This window comes from Saccostrea echinata, unplaced genomic scaffold, assembly GCF_033153115.1.
Source record: "Saccostrea echinata isolate AGI-Se365-2 ecotype Australia unplaced genomic scaffold, CSIRO_AGI_Sech_v1 ptg000051l, whole genome shotgun sequence".
Lineage (NCBI taxonomy): Eukaryota > Metazoa > Mollusca > Bivalvia > Ostreida > Ostreidae > Saccostrea > Saccostrea echinata.
The window spans coordinates 7,541,544-7,565,258 of record NW_026889800.1 but is presented as its reverse complement, the minus strand read 5'-3'; the positions used below and the strand labels follow the sequence as shown (position 1 = coordinate 7,565,258).

General features: G+C 32.7%; 1 protein-coding gene across 1 annotated transcript; it reads right to left on the bottom strand.

Moving 5' to 3' along the window:
* Positions 1-4,146: 4,146 nt before the first annotated feature.
* On the bottom strand, positions 4,147-22,306 carry LOC133203432 (eukaryotic translation initiation factor 4E type 3-like). Its single transcript, XM_061339213.1, has 7 exons — positions 22,103-22,306; positions 21,715-21,787; positions 20,343-20,437; positions 19,597-19,657; positions 11,608-11,674; positions 10,223-10,378; positions 4,147-8,510 (listed from the first exon to the last, which is right to left on the bottom strand). The coding sequence occupies exons 1-7, from the start codon at positions 22,258-22,260 to the stop codon at positions 8,452-8,454; spliced, it is 669 nt and encodes a 222-aa protein (XP_061195197.1). The 5' UTR covers positions 22,261-22,306; the 3' UTR covers positions 4,147-8,451.
* Between the last annotated feature and the right edge of the window lie 1,409 nt (positions 22,307-23,715).

Below are 23,715 nucleotides of genomic sequence, written 5' to 3'. Positions count from 1 at the left end.
AATATTTTTCTTACCTTGCACCTACAATGTACCGGCTTACGTAGCAATATGATGCTTTTAAATAAACTTTTTATTTATGTATGTATATAAAGTTGCATTTATTTTTTAATCTTTTTATTTCAAAACATTTTATTTAATTTCAATTTTATGATATTAAGGTATATTTTTATAAAACATGTAGTTGTATAACCTCATTGATGAAAATGTATTGCATATACCTGTATATGACGTTTTTACGTTTACTTATCTCATGTCTATATATCTTTTCATTTGCATTTTTTGTATGGGAAAATGATAAATATTGATTATAAAGTTTTCGTATAAACTGCCGATTAACTATGTCGTTAAAACTTTCTATATACAGGGTGTCCCAGAGTATATGATACCATTTCAAGATTCTGTAAAACCTAATGTAATGAATAATGAATTACAACAAATGCATTATAAACATTGCATATACTGTCCAATTTTATTTACATAATTTGACAGTCATTAGAAAGAAAACAACAAAATGAGTTCTCTTTGAAAAATGCTATGGTTTTTAAATGATGCCCTCTAAATGACGTTCTATCTGTGTAATGATAATGTCTAGACATTGCACAAAATTACTTAACTTGAGAAAACAGAGACTGTCTCGGTAGTAACTTCTGAATTTTCATTAGAGGTAAACATTTTATATATGTTAAGAATTCTGGTTTGGGTTTAGCAGCAGTAACCTAAGACTAGGAACGGTAATTACAGTTTCAAAATGAGGGTAGCTAGTTCTTTTGTTAATCCATTTTGATTGAAATTGCAGTTTTTTTGCAAAAGTTAGATGTACATTTGTTACGTTGCAATTTCATAATTATGAGATTTTTTTTGGGGGGGAATATTTTTTTGTGAAAAAATTGTACCTATTCAAATATTTTTAGAGACATATATCAAAGAAATTGGCCAAGGGATGTGTTTATGGCAGGTATTTCAAATGGTATCATATATTTTGGGACACCCTGTATGTTCACGTTTTATAAGTTCATTTCATCCCTTTTAAAGAAAAGTAACATTTAACACACCAGAAAAATATCGCACCGTAAAAAAACATTCGCATAAGATAAATACCATTTTTCGTAAAAAAAAAATTGTTGAAATTGGTTAATTTATGTCTTTATTCATATCTGTCTTATTTCATTTACGATTTTGACGGTTAAAAAAATCCACTTTTCCCTATCAAAATGTCTACTCCAAAAATATACGAAAGGGGGTATACTTAAATTTTCAATATCACGTGACCGGAAAATGCGTAACATAAATTATTTTCATATTTTTAGGAAGATAAGGGGTTTTTCTACAAAATACCAAAATTTCATAAAATTTCGTGGGGCCGAAAAACGGCCTTATCGAAACTCCCCTTTACTTACCTTGCCATCGGTCATTTGCAAAATTACTCTGTATTTTGTTTAAAAAAAAACATTCTGATTGTACACACAAGTACTTTGAAGCTGATATTAAAAAGATGTTTGAGTTTTTGATTGACAATATCTATGTAGTTTTTGGAGATAAGCCTTCCAACAATCTATAGAAGCAGAATTTATTAAAAAAAAAACTTGTACATTAGAAGAAGAAAGCACTTGCTAAAGCCTTCAACTCGACATTGCGATATATCGACGACGTATTATCAATTAACAATAGTTACTTCCATTTATATGTTGACTCGTTATATCGTAGTGAGCTTGAAATAAAAGATACCACAGATTCTGACACATCTGTTTCATATTTAGAAATTTTACTAGAAAAAGACGTTAATGGTAACCTAACAACTAAGCTTTATGTTAAACGTGATAACGTTTCTCTCGTCAACTTCCCTAACTTATGTAGCAGTATACCCTTATCACCTGCATATGAGGTTTATGTCTCCCAGTTGATTTGATACACAAGAGCATGCTCTACGTACGAACAATTTCTAAAAACGAGGCAAGCTAGCTATTGACAAACAAATTGACAAAACAAATTTAACAAATTGAAAAACAATTGAACAAGAATATAAAAAGTCTCGTTTGAAGTCATCATTTCGCAAGTTCTATCATGGTCGATACAACAACATTGTCAGCAAATACAATCTATCATTAAGTCGAATGCTGATTGTCGTTTTTCATACTTATTGTTAGGTCATTGTTTACACATTAAATTGTCTACGGATTTTTTTCGTCTTTCCGATCAAGACAAGGAGCACACGGCGGGTGTGACCAGTCGGCAGGGGATGTTTTCTCCTCCATGGCACCTGATCCCAACTCTGATGTTTCAGAGGTCCGTGTTTGGTCTGCTCCGGATTTGCATTGTTCCAGTGGACTTTTGAGCTTGATTACTGTTCGTTATCTCCTTATTTGGTATGCTTATACATATTTGTCGGCATCAACACTTTCATTTGATCTTGTTTTCAAATCTGTGATTAGCTCGGTTTCAAAGAAACTCATCAAGATATTTTTATCATACTTCATAAGCTTGTACATATTGATAAAAGCTTTTCAATCGCTTCAACATTTTTTACCTTGCCTTTTCCTTTGACCTACCTCACTTTCTCAAATCTGTGTTTAGCTCAGTTTCAAAAAAAAAAAAAAAACTATTCAAGATACTTTTATGTAAGCTTATGCATCGAAACATTATTTGGTGAGAATTTATGTAAGCCAATAACAAAGTTTATAAGTTTTTTGAAAAGTTTATTAAACAACCGTGATCGTATAGATTTTTAAATGCTTGTTTCTGAAATTTCACCAGAATAGACCAATACTCTAGTTGTAGCAAAAGTTTTAAAGATCCGTCCCAAAGATTCCCGAAGAGCGTAGAACTAAAACTCCAAAAGTAATAATTAAGGTGAGGTCCAAATAAATTAGAGTCCAAAAAGTATTCCAAACGAGTCAAAGAATAGAGTCATAGAATAGAATAGAATAGAATAGAATGCCGTTTTCCGGCAAAACAGGGTATTTTGTGCTCAGAGGGTATTCATGGTCCCGGATATAAAAGTACTTTTCATTGGCTGACTTAACATTACCATACCACCTACGCTTAGTCCGTAGGTCTGTCCGTTGACCTATGAACCCCAACATGGCACCACCCTCAAATGCAAGTAAACACTCATTACTAATATTTATGAGCTCAGTCCTCATCTCTACACCCCAGGAGTTCTAGCCCTAAGCTCTTTTACTTATTTACTTCAAAGTTCCCAATTTTATTGCTCTTGGTCAAAAATCTTAATAATACCATTGCATTTCCGTTCAAATTTTATTACTTAGTATCGATGGGCTTGATTGGTCTATTCTGATCAATTCCATTACAAAATGATTTACAAAATTATAGTTCATTGTACCAACAACAAAATCCAATCTGTTCTAACAAGATAATTATAGCTCATGAACATAAAGTCCCTTTTCCAATTATAAAGTCACTGTATGTGGTACACTAATAATGTACATCCTTGTTTAATACACTTTTATTTTATTTTACTTTCAGTACTAATAACTAAAAATGATTATGATATTAATATTGTCTAAGTTTAAAATGTTCAAACAATATGTCTGTGCTAAACCCTATAGGTTTACATTTACCGTGTCCAATTTGTTTTACCTTAACCTTCCCAAATGACCTTTCACTTTACTATTTATTGTGTATAAAACTCAGTTTTAAAGAAACTATTCAAGAAATTTTCATCGAACTTTATACACTTACACAAATTTTCATGTTGCACCACTAATGAAACCTGGGTGGGGCACTTATATCTTATGGACATATTTCTAGTTTTTTCTCATGTCTTTCATTATTTAAACATCAAAACAGCAAACAATTTCAAAGAATGATCTGTATCTGTTCCGGGGCTTTGAGTGATTTAGAGATTTGATAAGGAGAGAAAACCCCTTCCTTACAGATCTTACCAAATATGTCTGCAGTGATAAGCAATATACAATATACAGCTACATGGATTACTTTTTTGTCAAGCCACTAACAAGTGCAGGCCTCAACAGTCCAAATATAAGATATTCTATTATTACTGCCAAACTATATTGTACATACACATATCTACTATCTTCAAAATGTTCAAAATATATAAATTTCATTTTCTAAATCAATTTATATGAGGTAATTTTTCATGGCAATCAGGAAGAAACAATGAATGACTTTAAAACTTTAAACTTTTATTTTTAAAAGTCATTTCAACAACAGAATCAATTTACTTTACACATAAAAAACAGCACCAAACATACATTTACAGTGCAAATACATCTTAAATGGTACCAGGTACTATTATCTAACCAAAATCTGGAAAATGGTAGATTTATTAACAAACCAAAAGCAGTAAAACAGGGGCAGACAAATCTATTATCTTGTCTTTGTGTTTAATATACATAAAATTAATTTAATAACTTCACCATTTCCTACAATTTTAATCATCAAATTTTACTGTAAAGCAAAAAAGTATTTTATTCAACAAGCAATAAGATAAAGAATGTATATATCTACACACAGCAGAGAACAGCTATTAAGTGTTAGGTGTAAACTCTATTATAGTCTGATAGTATTTCATACTTAATGCATAATTATAGTATAATGACACATCAATACTGTTCTCAGAAAATTATACAGCTAATACATATCAAATATGTAAGAACAGTACTTTGTTACTATATATCAAACATGGTAAAAAGAAACAGTTTGTTTGACTGTTAAAATACTGAAGCTTATCATGTGTCACAATAATCTACATCCATAATAATCTATATCCACAATATTCTACATCGTTCTACTCTCAGTGTTGTCTGAGTGTCATAAATAAAAAAAAAAAAAAAAAAAAAAAAAATACAAACAAAAACTCAATTCAAGGAAAGTTCCATCCTCGTAATGTCAGGGGTCTTGTGTCAACTTGTTGCTGTGGGACTACAAATTTCATTCTTTTTTTTGTTGTAATTTTCTAAAAGGAAGGGGGAGCTTCTCCGATTGAGAAGCACCAATATAAATTGAAGTAGACAGATGATGTAAACAGAAAGGAAACAGTTGACACCTAAAATGCATGTTACACATTGTATGTCAAGAAAGGCTTTATGTGGTTGTTTGGGAGATAAGAAATACAATCAAGCTTAAAGTTTGTAATTTTCCCAAAGGACATTGCTGTAGTCAGCCCTTAAGATATGGAATGAAATTTTTCAGGGGTCCCACATCAAAGAGTTGACACAGGACACATGATGTTGTGAGGATGAGGCAAGTCAAAGGGGTATTTAAAAATGAACTCTCCTACAGATTAAACAACTCTGAATCAAGTAATGAATTTTTGTGAGTATAAACCATTTAAAGCTCTCTGACTTTTGACAATTTAAGAAAATGATTCTATCAGTGCTCATGAAAAATTGTGATTTCATCAACAATAAGAAAAGCCCAAATGATTATTTTATGATAGCTGAAAAAAAAAATGTTTTCCTTTGTTTTGAATTTTATCAAAGATATTTTATTCAATTTTGGCTACATTCATGTTTTTAACAGGGTCAATAAATTAATGATCATTAACGGGGAACAAAATGTGAAATAGATACTGTTAAACAATATCACTTCTATTTTTTGTTTTATGATTGCATCAAATATTTCATGGCAAAAATTGAATCAAACTGATATATGCACATAAGTTGTTTTAATCACTCCTTCATTTCCAAAATGAAGAATAAATCTTAATAACTTAAAAGTTTAAAGTCTAATAAAAATAACATGATACATACATATCCCCCTAAACACAAAAATAACCATTAAATGCATACAACAATGAATAAAACAATAGATTCATTAGAATGATCCATGTACACCCAGGAAAAGATGTGGTAAAGTGGGTAGGAAGTTGTTCATATTAAAATATTTAAAGTACATGTATATTACTTGCAGTGTAATCAATTTTGAAATCAAATATTCTTAACTATGTTAGCTATAGATAGAGCTACAAAAATGATATACCCAGAACACATAATCTTTTTCCCATAAATACCCTTTATATTGTGTAAATAACCAATCAAGTAAAGAAAAAAATTATATCAGTTATGTATGAGCTACAAATGCCTGAAACTCTAGTTCCATTAATGACTTTGAAATTGTGTAGAGATGATCTTTGATCAAGGTCATAGCAACCCCTTATGTTATCACTAAATAATCCTTTTTCACTAAGAACTTTCTTAGAATGATACTGCTTTCCAAAGACATGGCAAAAATGGACTTTACCAGTAGCCTTGAATGAAATATGGAGATAATAGACAGTAGTCAAGCCGAAAGTCCATCGAAACAATTTATCCAAATTACCTTGTGTTAAGGTTTAGACATCCTTAGGTCATAAATCAAATGCCTCCAAGATATCTCTGCCACAAACATGCATGAGACAGGTGGAAACTAGGGCTGAGATGATACAACTTTTTCTATATTGATACATACCACAATATTTGAGCCATGATACGATATGTATCACAATATGTTGAATTGGTTATAAAATGGGTTTTTTGGGTATTGAAATGAACAAAACATTTCTTCACATATAAGAATAATTTATTCAAAGAAGTTGTATATCTGTTGTAAAACAAAATCATTTTACACAAGTGGTATTAATTATTATGTATTTCATATTTATATTTAGCATATTTATTTTATATATTTAACTCAAAATGTCAAGTAACAAAGAAAAACATAAGTCAGAATTTTTTTGACAATATTTCCTCATACATATCGTCGATATAAGTATCATCCTCACATTGAATCGATATTATCAATATTTCGATATATCATCCCAGCCCTAGTGGACACAAATTCAAATTTCAATATTATGACCTTGAACTACTCCAAATGACCCTGGATTAGGGTTATGACAAACCATTCCTTAGCTTATAATGATTTTCAAATTTTCTCTCTTACAAAGTTATGGACTGGAAATGATTGTGCAGACAGGCAGACAAGGTGATTCCTATAGATACCCAAATGAAGTTTCTGTGATATCATTAAAATACATGTACAAACAACAAAAACAAAGGCATATGTAAGCCTATATGTAAATAATATGTATGGTATGTATATGAAAGAGAAAGCATAAAAGCTACTTTTAAATGGATTTCAAGTACTACACAGTACAGTGAGTACAGTTTAAATAGCAGTATACCAATGAGGTAAGACATTATGCATATAGACACCAGACATTAATACTAACTAGTACCAATCAAAACATCTCAAGCACTTCAACATACAAGAATGAAATGACTGATATTTGATTTAACATGAGCGACTGAGGATATAGCCATCTGAATACTGATACATTTAGTTCAGTAGCTGCACAGCTTTTACTTGCTTATAATACTAAGTACTGTGTTTATACTGATCACCTGTAGTGTACCACTGACACATAGTATGGAACAATATTCTTAAATATCAAAAAAAAATCTGCACATCAGTGTAGTAGACCTATTGATTTTAAAATTTTTTTCCACCTTACTCGGTTGTTCTTTTGGCTTCTGAAACATCCATTTCTACACTACTCACAGCAAATATACCAACTACTGTTTTTCTATATAAATTCCACATGCTTCATATCATGTCAAAGAATCAAATATTTGTTCAAGAACATTAACCAAGAAATATCATAAAAGTATGCACACGCAAGCAACATTTCCTTCGTCATAAAAAGTAAACAGTACAAACCCTAGTGGAAATGAATAAAATAAAGGTCTGAAATACAATGTCCCCCGTTACAGAACAATTTCTCTACGACAAGTGTTGACTTCAATTTAAAAATAATCTTTCTCCTTTACTCTTGCTTTCATAAAAATTTAAGTTTTCATTTTGATCATTCTTAAGTTATAGCTTAGGTCAAATTTTTGGACAGACAATAAAACAAACAAAGAAGCAAAACAAAAACAATATTTGCCATTGTTTTCCATCTAAAACAATATCTAGAAAAATAATAAATGCTAAATGTCCTTCACACGAAAAACCTCTCCTATTTGTTTGTATTCCTTGGAATTCTGTATACATATTATTGTAATATTGTCTACAGTTAATTACTACAAAAAATAACTTTACAAGAACTGGCAGAGCACAAATAAAAACATGTACCGATATAAATAATGATACAATGTCATGAAAAACAAAATTATGATTGAGTGACACACATATATTTATACTTTAATGTTTACAATAGAAATCAATATCTAATTTAATAAATAAGCACAGCAAAGGTTTGACAGCCATGAATATCGTATTTTTTTTAAACTGATTTAAATTAACAAAATAATTTCAATGTGATACCAGTAAGCAATCCGATTTCTGTTATAGACTAAATGACTCATTCTGGAAAGTCACTGCTCATGCTGTCCTTATAAGGATAGTTTTCTGGACCTTCCACCTCTACTCAGTATTCGGGACAAGTAAATGCTACATCACAGATCCACAATGTTAGGCAAATGATGAATATCAGTGATTCTGGGTCTTGGAGAGTTTATCAGACTCAAAAGCCTGATGAGTGGAGAAAGCTGGAATGAGAGAATTCATATAAGTGCTAAAACTGAAAGCAACCAGGATTTATTTTATGTATTTATACATACATGTACATTCTTTTCAAAAGCTAGCATCATCTGAATCTGAAGGTTTGTTAAAGGGAAAAATAATGTACACAACTTTGTGAGTTGGTTTCTGTTTTTTCCCAACTCCAGTTCCTTAATCTTTTACATTAAGGACAGAAATTATTAGCTACCCCCCGTTATACTGTATATAACCTGAGTTGAGATAGTGAACACTTTTTATCACACCTTGACCCCTTTATTGCATGGATATCACTCATTGAATATTTTTTTCATGTACCACTGCTGTGATGTGACGATGTTTTTTGCATGAAAGTGGTGAAGGAAAATAATTTGAATTCATATACATGTACATGTATAAGTTTAAAACATTGATAGTGATTTATAAAACAGGTGATAAAAAGAATCTCCCATGGTTTGTGGTTGGAAATGATTTTTTTATCCAACTCGTCATGTGCTTCTATCCCCTCGCCAAGGCTTGGGGATAAAAAACACACAACTCATAGGATAAAAAATCATATCCTACCAAAAATCATGGGAGATCCTTTATATAGTTTACAAATAAGCATAAAATGTTCCAACAATTATACAAGAATAACTTGGGTAACTATTTAATTTATTTCCTTGAATTTAATTTAATTTTCCTTCATTAAGTGTACAAAATAAGACAATTTTCCCTTTAAAAATGCTACATGTCAGAGAACCAAAAATAGGAATCACTGTACAGGAGAAACAAATAGCAGTAATGAAAGATGATCATATCACTGATAAATTATCATTCTTAAAATAAAGACTACACTAAAACTCAGTTATAGTGAAGTCCTGGGGACCTGTGAATTTACTTTGCTATATCCGTAATTCGTTATATCCGTATGACAAATTTGTATAAGTATATATAGTGAATTCGCAATATATATATTTTCCTTCAAATATTACTACCGAATATGTTAGGGAAGCAATTATCACAAAACATACCTTGGATAACTAAGGTTTTATTATGAATTGAATTTTATATACAAATTCTTAATGAAAATAAAGTCATTTCAATATATCAGATTTTGATATCTGAAAATTCATTATAAAAGATGTAAATTACATTATTTTTTACCTCTACGGGACTCAAAATCAGTTCACTATATCCGTAAATTCGTTATATCAGAGTTCGCTTAAACTGTAAAATTGTATGATATCCGTGAATTCGCTATATCCTTGTTCATACTAAACAAGTTTTACTGTATATATTTGGATCAGAAAACGAGCATATGTCCTTTATCCACCTCTTAAAATTGTAAAACAATACAATAGCAAGAAAGGTTTTACCATTTCATTTCTATTTTTACCATTATGATTTCACTTCTGAAGATGCATATATTAATCCAGAAATAGTTCACTCCACTGTTACACAGCGCTGTGTACTAAATCAAATAAATACCTCAATGTTTAAAAACAAATAAGTTCTGGGACTTAAAAGTGACAAGCACATTTGAAGTGCATGTATTTTCTTGACTCCCTTGTTATTTTAAAGAGGAGAAGAGCAGTCCAACCCCTTGCTGCTGAGTAATAAAATCTCTAATCTTTGTCATATTTTACTCACATGTACATATGTCTACTTAGCTTACAGATATTTCAATCATCAGTTATAATCCATTGTCTTCATCCCTTACCTTTATAGAATATGGCTGTAAAGTTGACATCTGGCAATAGTTCTTTGACTTTATTTATCACAGTGGACTGTTCGTGAAGGTCTGACCTTGCGTTCCAGATTTCTATCAGGTCATCTCTCTCTCGTATACTAATACTGATTCCTCCCACTTCATCTCCTACACAGGTTTAGAATTCATTAGCAAATACTACTTAGTTATTTAACAACAAGCTCAATGGACCTGGAATAACTGATAAATAAAGAAAAGACTAAAATACCTAAGTATGCAAAATGCTATAACATTACCATACAAAGTAGTCATGAAATTCTAATGAGGGTATTATGATCTACGTGTACTATTAGGTCATTTCACCCCCCCCCCCCTTTCCAAGATGCATTGATGATGGATAGTTCTTCATGTAGGCCTTAAAGAACTCATTTACATATCAAAACTTGTTATCTCAAAGTAAATGGAATTGAGAAAAAAACTTCAAGATATCCAAGGACTTCAGATACTGATATTAATTTTTTTTTTTTTTTTTTAAATTTTGAGCCTTCTAAGTCAGGCTGACATACACATGGTTTTTCAGATATATGTACATGTATCAATGTTTGAGATACCAAAGTTCAACTGTTTATTTTTAAAAGAACTGTGAACAATAGTATTGTTCTGCCACCTACCTCTTGAGTCAATTTTCAAAAGTTAACTAGATATTTATATGAATTTTCATAAAACATAACTAATTTGGGAAAGCAAAGAGAATCAAATAAGTCTACAACTTCGGTTAAACTTGTGTTTTTCACTTCAGAAATCAATGGCAAATGGAAAATATTTTTAAAATATCCCCCTTCCTCTCCCGAAGTTCTTCTTTACAGGTATTCTGAATTATTTCACAAATTCATACCAAAGCTTTTGTTTTTTCATGGGGTGGGGTGGGGGACATATGTTTACAGACCCAAAGAGAGAGAGAGAGCAAGAGAGAGAAAATGCTTGTTTTATTACAATTTCAAATGAGATTACAACTAAAAAATTAAACTTTATCAATCCTATATGTTTAATTTTTAAATACATAAATAAAACATACCATGAGTATTTTAAAATCCTATGATGTTTCAAAGTCTGTTTTTAATGGATAACATTTTCTAACCCCCTTATAAAGAGGAGCAATTAATTATTTGACACTAGTATTAAAATTAAATTACTAATGAACTATTCTTTGCATTCAAAAAAAGTTTAAATGGTCAAACTACTATTAACGTATGGGTGTAAATTAACTGTAGATGGGAATCAAGAGTTAGCATGCATAGTTCTTATTAACCACTTCAGATTAAGTTCTGCATTCTTTAAATAGTAGAGTGCTAAAGAATTATACCAAGAAGTATTCTCTTGTCATAGTGAAAACTGACCTTCTGCCATGCAGTCTGTCAATTGTTCTCCTATTGCTGCTAAGAGTAATTCTTTCCAAACTGTCGGCTGGAACAAAGTTAACATGAAGTTACTTTATCATTATATACCAAACAAGAGGTCCATGGTCCACAATGCTCACCTGAGTCACGTTGGCCCTGCTGTTCTGCATCAGATTTTATTCCCCAATATACATGTATTCCTATGTAAAATTTTGACTGTCTTTTGTGCGCCCCATCCTTTACAAAGAGGCAGCAATTTTAACAAAAATAAATCATCTACTCTACCAAAGGATGCTTCCACATCAGTATGATTTGTCATGGCTTTTCTTTTCTTGATTAGAAGAGTTTTGTGGCCCTACCCTACTTCCAGTTTCAGTTTTTCTGGCCCAATGGTTCTTGAGAAGAAGATACGTGTATTTAAATTTTTTTTTTTATTTTTTATATTTCAATGTGAACTTTGATTCCCTATTGTGGCCCCTCCCTAATAATCTGAACAATTTACAATCGACACTACCTCACTTGGCTGTCACATAAGTTTCAGCTTTTCTGGCCTAATGGTTCTTGAGAAAAACATTTTTAAAGATTTTCCTATACATTTCAATGTAAAACTTTGATCCCCTATTGTGGCCCCACCCTTCTCTCTGGGGCCAGAATTTGAACAATTTAGAATCTACAGTACCTCAGGAAGCTTCCACGTAAGTTTAAGCTTTTCTGGCCGAGTGGTTCTTGAGAAGAAGATTTTTTTAATGACCCCACCCTAATTTTGCCTTTTCTTGATTCATTTCCCCTTGGAAGAGGACTTGGCCCTTCATTTTACAATTTAAAATCCCCTTTACCCAGGGATACTTTGTACCAACTTTGGTTAAAATTGGCCCTGTGGTTCTTGAGAAGCATTTGAAAAGGTGCAAAGGTCACAGATGGATGGACAGACACAGCTTGACAAACATACACCAGACAACAGATGATCTCATGGGCCACATCGCTCAACTGAGCACACTGGCTAGGCAAAAGCACAAATCAGTTCAGTATTGAAAAGATTGGGGGGGGGGGGGGGGGGGGCTTGAATTTTATACTACCTGATGATGCTTCCATGTCAATATAACAAATGGCTTTGTTGTACTTGAGAAGTTTTAAAAACAAGAGGAACAGGGGCCACATCGCTCACCTGAGCACTCTGGCTGGGGAAAAAAGCAGAAATCAGTTCAGTCTTGAAAAGTTTAAAAATATAAAACTGGTTCGGGGGTGGGGGGGGATCATGATTTATACAAAATTGATTCTACATTACCTGATGATGCTTCCATTTAAATATGACTAATCATGGCTTTGCTGTTATGAGAAAAATATTTTTAAAGATTTTTCCTATATATTCCAGACCTATGTAAAACTTTGATCCCCATTGTGGCCCAACCCTTCACCCGGGGGTCATGATTCGAACAAACTTGAATCTACACTACCTGTGGAAGCTTCCATATAAATTTGACTAATCATGGCTTTGCTTTTCTTAAGAAGAAGATTTTTAAAGATTTTTCCTATGTTTTCTTATGTAAAACTTTGATCGCCCATTGTGGCCCCACCCTATCCCCAGGGGTCATGACTGGAACAAACTTGAATCTATACTACCTGAGGATGCTTCCATATAAATATGACCCATCATGGCTTTGCTGTTCTTGAGAAGAAGATTTTTAAAGATTTTTCCTATATACTCCTAAGTAAAATTTGATCCCCCATTGTGGCCCCACCCTACCCCCGGGGGTCATGATTTGAACAAACTTGAATCTACACTACCTGAGGATGCTTCCATATAAGTTTCATATTTTCAAGCACAGTGGTTTATGAGTAGAAGATTTTTAAATGATACCATTATTTTTCATGAATTCATAATTATCTCCCCTTGGAAGAAGGCATGGCCCTTCATTTGAACAAACTTGAATCCCCTTTACCCAAGGATACTTTGTGGCAAGTTTGGTTGAAATTGGCCCAGTAGTTCTTGAGAAGAAGATGAAAATGTGAAAAGTTTACGACAACGACGACTACGACAATGACGACAGACAACGGACAAATTTCAATCAGAAAAGCTCACTTGAGCCTTCGGCTCAGGTGAGCTAAAAATTTCCTATATATTCCTTTGAAAAAATTTGATCCTCCATTGTGGCTCCTCCCTATCCCAGGGGTCATCATTTGAACAAACTTGAATCTACACTACCTGAGGATGCTTCCATATCAAAATAACTAAACATGATTTTCTGTTCTTGAGAATTTTCCAATATGTTCCTATTTAAAATTTTCAATCCCCCATTGTGGTCCGACCCTATCCCTGGGGGGTCATCACTTTAACAAACTTAAATCTACACTACCTGAGGATGCTTCCATATCAAAATGACTAATCATGGCTTTGCAGTTCTTCTTCAGAAGAAATTTTCCTATATATTTCTATCTTAGACTTTGATCCTCCATTGTGGCTCCACCCTACCCCCGGGGGTCATGACTAAAACAAAAGAGAATCTACACTACCTGAGGATGCTTCCACATAAATATGACCAATCAGGGCTTTGCTGTTCCTGAAGAGAGGTTTTTTAAAAAATTTTCCTATATATTTCTATGTAAAACTTTGATCATCCATTGTGGCTACGCCCTACCCCATGGGGGTCATGATTTGAACAAACTTGAATCTACACTACCTGAGGATGCTTCCATATAAATATGACTCATCATGGCTTTGCTGTTCTTGAGAAGAAGATATTTGAAGATTTTTCCTATATATTTCTATGTAAAACTTTGATCATCCATTGTGGCCCCACCCTACCCACAGGGGTCATGATTTGAACAAATTTGAATCTACACTACCTGAGGATGTTTCCACATGAGTTTTATCTTTCCTGGCCCTGTGGTTCTTGAGAAGAAGATTTTTAAAAGATGCTATTAATTTTCACTAATTCTTAATTATCTCCCCTTGGAAGAGGGTGTGGCCCTTCATTTGAACAAACTTGAACCCCTTTCACCCAAGGATGCTTTGTGGCAAGTTTGGTTGAAATTGGCCCAGTGGTTCTGGAGAAGAAGTCAAAAATGTGAAAAGTTTACAGACAGACGGACGGAGAGACGGACTACAGACAAAATGTGATCAGAAAAGCTCAAGCTTTCAGTTCAGGTGAGCTAAAAAACTCACTTGGGCTTTCAGCTTATGTGAACCAAAAAGTGTTCCATTTTAAACAAATGGAGTAACTAATGGCTAGATTTACAGAATTCATTTCCATTTCTAATCTTTAAGTTTGTGTTTATTTTCACTTCATCGGTTAACATCTTATGGACATGCATAATTACACCAAGAAAATATACAATATGTACATTCGTCACATCACACCATGCATTTTATGAATTCTACTTTTTTCAAGGTTATCTTTAAAGGTGCTTGGACACAGATTTGAAGTTAATATTTTCTCAAATTTTCTGTATAATTTCATGACTTATATGTTGCTACAGCATTTCATACTAAAATATAATAAAAATCTTATTTCATCTCGAAGTTATTAAAACTTCGAATTTCTGGAACGCATTGGATTGACACATCCTTGTGCTTTCACATATTTTTATTTTATTTATTTTAAGAAAAGTGGCAATTTTGTTGTGTATTAATGAAAAATATTAAAACTATAACTCAGAAAATTCAGAGTAGAAATGTTCGAAAGCAAAACCCACTCACAGTATTGTAAGTCCGTGCTCAGTGGTGTGTGCAGAGTTTAACAACTGAACACACCCGGTGAATCGTAAACATTAACAATAACAGAGCTCGTGCCCTGTTTACAAATACAGTTTACGTTTCATGGGTGTGTTCAACTTGTTAAACTCTGTACACATCACAGAGCATGGACTGACAATACTGGTGAGTTGGTTTTGCTTTCGAACATTTCTGCTCTGAATTTTCTGGATTATAGATGTTATATTTTTCATTAATACATAACAAAATTGCTTCTTTTCTTAAATATTAAGGATAACGTTAAAATTTGTGTAAGTGCAAAGATGTCTTAATCAAACGCGTCCCGGAATTCGTAGTTCCAATAATTTCCAGATAAAATAAGTTTTTAATTATATTTTCATGTGAAATGCTATTGCAATATATAAATCGTGATACTATACAGAAAATTTGAGAAAATATTAAGTTCAAATCTGTGTCTAAGCACCTTTAAGCATTGAGCAACATAATTATTCAAAAAACAAGAGGCCCAAGGGCCTTAACGGTCACCTGAGTATAAGACAATGTACAACAATTTAAAGGATCTATAGAGTATAAAATGAACTGAAAGGTGAAGCTTTGTTGCCCAAAAGCAAGAAAAATAGGGTGATCAGGATCAACAAAATAATTAGTCTAGTATTCATTAACACAGTGATTTTTTTTGTTTTTTAAACCACCACCCCCTCCTTTTGAATTGGGAAAAATTAGCGACATTTTCCTCGAATTGGGAAAAATCATTTATAGTAAATTAGAATGCTAAAAAATACATAAAATAATCAAACTAAGTAACAACAACAGTTTTTGTTTGATTTTAACTTTGAATTTGATTTAAATTCATATTAAAATAATCATTTAAAAAAAATAACATCAATATTTTATTGAATGTGAACATGGCTTATATTAGTCACACCTTGTAGCTTCTATTTTCTTGGAATTGCTTTGTCTAATTTCATAAAAAAAAAAAAAAAAAATAACCAGCATTTAGACTCATAATCTAGTAAACTGTCTTATATTGATAATCAAGTTTACAGTCTTTACTGTTTGTTTTTTTCCTGATTTTAGCGAAACCCTATGTGTTGTCCATTTCCTGTTACTAGCCTGACCCTCTATGTAATAATGGCGGTCAAACCAAAATCAATGTCAACATGCAACATGACTTGTATCTGGGAACTAAATACCAATTCATTTAGGATATTATAAGCTACTTATCTGCTTATATGGATATCTGCATTGTTTTACACATTCATTAAAAATTGGCTGCATATGCATGGATTTGGAGAATAAAATTGAAGAATAAAAACGTATTTACTTTGTCAGTAAATTTAGCGACTTTTATTCAAAATTAAAACATAATTTCTGTACGTTTAAAATTGGGAAAAATATACTAATAATTGGGAAAAAATAGCTAATTTTTGTGAGGGGAAACAGCCGAATATCAGTGGCATTTTGACCCCAAAAAAATCACTGTAACAGTTCATAAATTAGGTTCTAATCTGTTTCCCATTTATCACTAATCACCATACAGTATATTAACAAACTTACATTGGCCTCTCTTGGTCTTTGATGAACATTTAATAAGACAAGTTATTTTTGTCTCATTTTTATTCATCTATTACTTACAAGTCCACCTGATCATTAAACCTATGACAATACTTTCTGTATTATACAATAAAAATTCTTGCATAATTCTCTTATTCTATTAAGCTTTCAAGTACATTATTTACAGTGATTAATTATCAAAAGTAAATGGCAAAGGGGAATAACTCCTCTCAGTAGAATACAAATTAAAAGAGCCCTGGCCAGGACCAGAACACTTGACCAAATGGTCCAGATGTTCAAAAATCAGGTAAAAATACCCTGCCTTATTAAAACTTTTACTCTTTTTGCCTCTGATATGCCCGGGAGCAGAGAAGATTTTTAAAGAAATAATGCATTTTTACTACAGTTTCACTACATTATCAATAGAGCCCCCCACCCTCCCCATTGAGAAACACCAGAGCCTCTGACCCTGGGGACAGAAGTTTGCTCATCATAAGTAATCACTTTATTTATCTGCTTAACACTAAGGAGCAGACAGGATTATTTAATAGAATTAATGCATTTTCACTATATTATCAAGAGCCTCACCCTTACACCAGCACATCTGACCCTGGGGTCATGCAATTCACTACTCTGGAAGAAGCACTCTTGTTCATCATAACTATATACTTAGTTTCTTTGCTTTTTAACCAGAAGCAGAAAAGAATATTTTCAAAGAAATTTTGCTTTTTCACTATATAATCAATAGAGCCCCCCCCCCCTTTCGCCAGAACCCTTCACCCTGGGGCCATGAAATTCACAATTTTGGAAGAGGCATCCTTGCATATCATAACAATGTACTTAGTTTGTTTAAATAGTACCCAGGGGCAGAGAAGATCTTCAAAAAATAATTCACCTTCACTATGGGAGCTATATAGCCCCGCCCTAGCATCAGAACCCCTGTCCCTGGGGCCATGAATTTCACAATTTTGGAAGAGGCATCCTTGCTTATCATAACAATGTACTTAGTTTGTTTAAATAATATACCCAGGAGCAGAGAAGAAGATTTTTAAAGCATTAATGCATTTTCACTACATAATCAATAGAGCCCCACCCTAACACCAGAACCCCTGATCCAGGGGCCATGAAATTCAAAATTTTGGAAGAGGCATCATTGCTTATTATAACTATGTATTTAGTTTGTTTAAATAATACCCAGGAGTAGAGAAGAAGATTTTCAAAGAAATAATGCACTTTCACTATATGATCTGTATAGCCCCACCCTAGCACCAGAACCCCTGACCCTGGGGCCATGAATTTCACAATTTTGGTAGAGTCACCATTGCTTATCATAACAATGTACTTAGTTTGTTTAAATAATATACCCAGGAGCAGAGAAGAAGATTTTTAAAGCATTAATGCATTTTCACTATATAATCAATAGAGCCCCACCCTAAAACCGGAACCCCTGATCCAGGGGCCATGAAATTCACAATTTTGGAAGAGGCATCATTGCTTATCATAACTATGTATTCAATTTGTTTCAATAATACCCAGGAGTAGAGAAGAAGATTTTCAAAGAAATAATGCACTTTCACTACATGATCTATATAGCTCCATCCTAGCACCAGAACCCCTGACCCTGGGACCATGAATTTCACAATTTTGGTAGAGGACTCAATGCTTATTACAATCATGTCTACAGTTTGACTGCTTGATGTCCAGGAGTAAAGAAGAAGATTTTTAAAGATTGCATTAATTTTGGTGGTTTTAGCCCCACCCCTCAGGCCCCAGGGCGGCAGGGACCATGGAATTCACAAATTTTGTTTCCCTTCACACATAGATGCCATATGCTAAAATTGGCTGAAATTGGTTCAGCAGTTTCAGAGAAGAAGCTGAAAATGTTCAAATGTTAACACACGACGGACAATGATGGACGAAAACAGATAGCAATAGGTTACAAAATATAGTAATAAAGTTGAGGAACCAAGTTCAAAAATTTTTTCTATATAATTTTTATGTGCGTGCAACTTTAATGCCCAGGAAGTTTGGAACCTCATAAATATGGATAGTTAAAATCTACAAATCACTAACTAGAGAAAGATATGGTAGATATATTCTAAAAAACTGAGATACTAGTGATGGGAATCAGTAAGAATTTCATAATCAATGATTGGACTACTGTAGCTAACTAATTATCAATAATCGGGCATTTACAAAGTCTGTCAATTTAGTTTATTAAACGGTAAGAATGGGTGAATAACTACTTTCTGTGGTGGTCCAGCTGCAGTTAGAATAATCTAACTGTGTCTCGGGACAAGCCCTAGTCCTTAGGACAATTATCATTTTAACAATAGAATGTTCTATCTAGTCCAGTTGGTTCTACGTTCATTTGTAGAATCCAAAGTACGTCTATACCCGGAAATGAGCGTTGTTACCCGGGTATGAATACCATGTCTGTTCGTCTTCGCCATTACGATACACAAATAAGTTAATAGACAAGTCCCAGCTGGAATATTCGGCTTAAAAACTATTATGCTTGTAAAATAAAATGAATAACCCTATTAATCGGAATAAAATTTTTGTAATTGAGTGCTTGGATTATGCCAGCAATCGACTGATTTTCGATTATAATTGATGATTGGAACACCACTCTGATATACAAAACTTGTTTTTATGTATAAGTAATCTACAGTTACCGTTACTACTAAACTAATGCTAGACTAATGTGATAAGTAACTCACCGAGTCGAATTTGGAACATTTTAATCTCCAGCATCCCCCATAACAATTTGCTTTGTCCTCCCTGAAACATACAACTTCATGTTAATTGTACTTTCTCCATTTAATCTGTAAACAACTTTTACTCTCATTTAACAATTACTGTAGATTCCTAAATATACGCGAGGAATTAATTAACGCGTAATTACGCGAGGAGCACCACTCGCGAAATAAAGTTACTCGCTTTTATTTATATGGTGTTGAAATTAATGCTAAATCTCATTGTAAATCGTCCATTCGCGAATTATTGTTCTCGCGATTTGGCGTCTAAGAGCCCTTTCGCGATATTAAGTACTCGCGTAAAATAAGGAATTTACAGTAATCAATTCTTCAGCACTACATATTAAGCTTCCATAAACTTACTTAAAATATCATTTCAAAAAAATTTTCATGACTTTAAACATGCTGTAAAATAACTTATTTTTGTGGGGTCAAATTTTTGTAGTTAGCAGAAAAAATGCTGGTTCAAGGAGATTGAATTTTGTGATTGTTTAACATACATGATCCTGTACTTTGTAATTTTAACATTTCGTTGAGGACACGAATTGGGTCTCTTCAAATTAAAGAAAACAGTGAAAATTAAGCCCTGAGAAAAAATTTGTAAAATCACAGTAATTATACTTAAGTTCACTACAAGTGGACATGATTGAAACACCTATGTGCAAAACTGGTCTTTTTTAAAACCTGTGATAACTGTTAAATTAACTCACCAAACAGGTCTGCGTTCATTCCTCATTAGGTGGTAGGTGTAACGAACATTTAATTTGTTTACTTCAGGAATGTTATTATACACACTCCAAAAACCCTGCAATTATAAACTTTTTAAAATTAAAAATTTCATTGACAACATACATGAGATTAGTCAAAGACCACAAAACTGTACAGGAGCCATAAAAAAACTGGAATTTGGGTGAAAAAACTGTACACTGCCTATCAAAAAACGGTACAAAAAACGGTATAAAATATCGCTTAAATTCTTCTGATAAAGCACCTTATTTCTAAACCAACAAATATATATTGTTGCAAATGTCTTATTTTAAAAGTTGTAATGGAGATTTGAATGCTTTAAAATTTCATATATTGTGTTTTATAATCACAATGTTCTTATGAATCGACTATAAATTAAGCTAGTTAAGATGATAGTTTGTTTGCCAGCTTTATATAGTATTAACGTGAGAGTCAATGTCTCCAATTTACATCTTTTTCATATTACTGATATATACATCAGCAATGCTAAATAACAGCAGCAAATACAATCATACATAAATTTCACCAAATAAAAACTTAAAACTATATCCTTTATTTCAGCGTAATCATGGTATTAAACATCGTATATTTTGTACCAACGGAGATCTGGGTCAGATTCATGTATATTAATTCATGTATATCAACTTTAGAAGTTGGCTTAATTTTTTGCAATCAAGTTACGAAACATTAACAGTTATAATTAAGTACCCCTTTAAAATAAAGCTACCTAAAGGGGTATCTTAATACGAATTTATAGCAAGATAATTATCCCAATTGGCAGTTCACACCTTCACACGCGATGGTTGTGTACACTATACAATTATTAGAAGGTCAAGTGTCAAACACAGGTGATGCTTTCCAGTGTCTCGCGAGCGAGAATGAGAGGAAAATAGCGGCATTTAGCGAGAAATTCAAAATACTGTACAAATTTTCATATTCCGTGAATTTTGGTGACCCACCGGTACACGATGAATGGGCTCGAAAAACTGTACATTTTGCATACCACTGGTACATATCACATGTATGTGACAAGACCTATATAAATGAACACTTTCTATCTAGTATATGTACTATTAGGGGCATGATCAAAAGTTCAACGTCTGTCAAAACATAGGTAATAAAAGATTACAAAGCTCACCTCAGTGAAGGTTATCTATCAATAAAGCACAAGGTCTCACATGAAAAAAAAATGTTCTGTTTTAGGGAGAAAAGAAAAGACTTTGTCCTAAGTTGTCATGCTCAAATTTCTGATTTGTGTACATAAAATGAAGGAATAGAACACTCAGGGATAATTAGTTACTCTTCAGTAAAAAGGTGTAAAATGTTAAACCTTACCTGTACGGTGCTAACGGTGTACAATTTCCTAATACTGGCTTCGTACTGGGCAGCTGATGATCCAGGGATAGATCTGCAAATACAGTAACGAATAGGGTCAAAATAAGGTAACATCACTGCTGAACCGACCCTGCTGAACTACACGTGTAGTACTAGTGCAAGCTATTCAGATCCTGCAAACACCGTTTGCACTTAGTGAGTCATATATTCATGAAAGCTTGGATCCCTTCTCCAGAAAATTAAACACATTCGTAAGGTATGCAAGATTTCTGATGTCCCAAACAATTATTATTCTTGTAAATTTGAATAAAGCTTATTTAAAAAGAAAGTAGGCCAAGGAAATACCATGGAATATCATAGACAATTGACTTGGAATGAACGTCATTACTTATCAAGCCAGAACGTCCACTGTGTGTTAAGGGGGACCCCCGTCTGCTCCGAGGTGTGGATTTCACTGATGGCCGACCGCGGAAGCTGGGGACTGCCGACTGGACGGGCCTCTGTAGTTTTAATACTATCTACTGACTGAAGGCTGGATACCGCCATAACCGTACCAGGGCCGCAATCAGGTCATGTGATCAAAACAATTGACGTATTTTATTTTTCGGAATACCCTCGGGTTGATAATTTGGCGCCATCTTTCAAGATTTTTTTGTTGGCGGATCAAATGTACGCGTAAAGGTCGCTTGGCAGTTGTTTAAAAGATGTTTGTATCATCGAGTGCCTGTGTGTCATTTATGAATCCTTGAAAGAAATGTGGCATGAAATAGAAATATTTTAAAAGGTATGTCACCTGTCAGCTTTTGAAAAAAGGTTTGGTCAGAACCTCTAGCTTAAAAATTATTTATTTCAATTCAATTTTATGACACATTTGAATTAAACAATGCAAATTATACAATATTCAATTTAAAAATTGCTCTCAAAATTGTAAAGAAACAAGATTTATACGGGAATATTTCTTGTGGTGGAAGGATATTAAGAAGAAATTCTTCAAATCTACACATTGTTTTTAAACTTTAGCCCCATGTAATTTTACTCGGATTTTTTTTTTCGTTATTATATGCTAGGAATATTAAATATAACGTTAGGTTTCAATTAATATTTTATTTATTTATTATTCCAAATCGGGGCCCTTTTGAGCATATTACATACATGATTATTAAACAGAACATATAAATATGAACATATAAATATAATAATTATTCACAAAATGTGATAATAGTAATATTCAGCATTTTCTTAATACATATACATGTACTTAGTCAATTTACTCATGGTTCATAAGTTGATATAATTGCTAACATGTACAATTTGAAATACACATTGTAAAGTATAAACAAGTATTTTTAAAACAAATTTCACAAATTTACTCGATAGACTTTACCAAAAGATGAAGACATATTTAAGAAGTCAAGATAAAATTTAAATTGTTTTTCGCCTGAAAATCGCATATTTCGACCAGAATCTCAAAATTTACATCACTGACCCCAACTTTTTCTTTCATTATGTTAAAGAACACGAAATATTCAATCGATCAGCACCTTAAGTCATAAAAAGCTTGATACAAGAAAATATTTTATTGCCCAGCTAGATTGTTTTAAAATACCCCAAATATGATATTTTTAGTGCGAAAAGGTCACACAATACTTTACGCGCATTAATTTGCAGGATTTTCTTCAATAATATTATTCAAACTATTTTACATAAAATAAGATTATATGTTTTGCCATGATTACATTTGGTAAAGTATGATTAAAAAGTTACAATTTAAGTGCAAAAAGGTCAAGTTAATTGTACCGTTGCTCGGTAAGTTGCACACTGAACCCCCCCCCCCCCATTTTCTTTGCGATTTTGAGTCATGCTATATGAGTAGTTATCTAAATTATACTTTTCAAAAAATCCTTGATATAACTCATATCACGAGTGACATATCTCAAGTAAAAATGATATAAACTATATAGCGTACGTACCTCTAAACTGTAAACAGATATACATACGGGA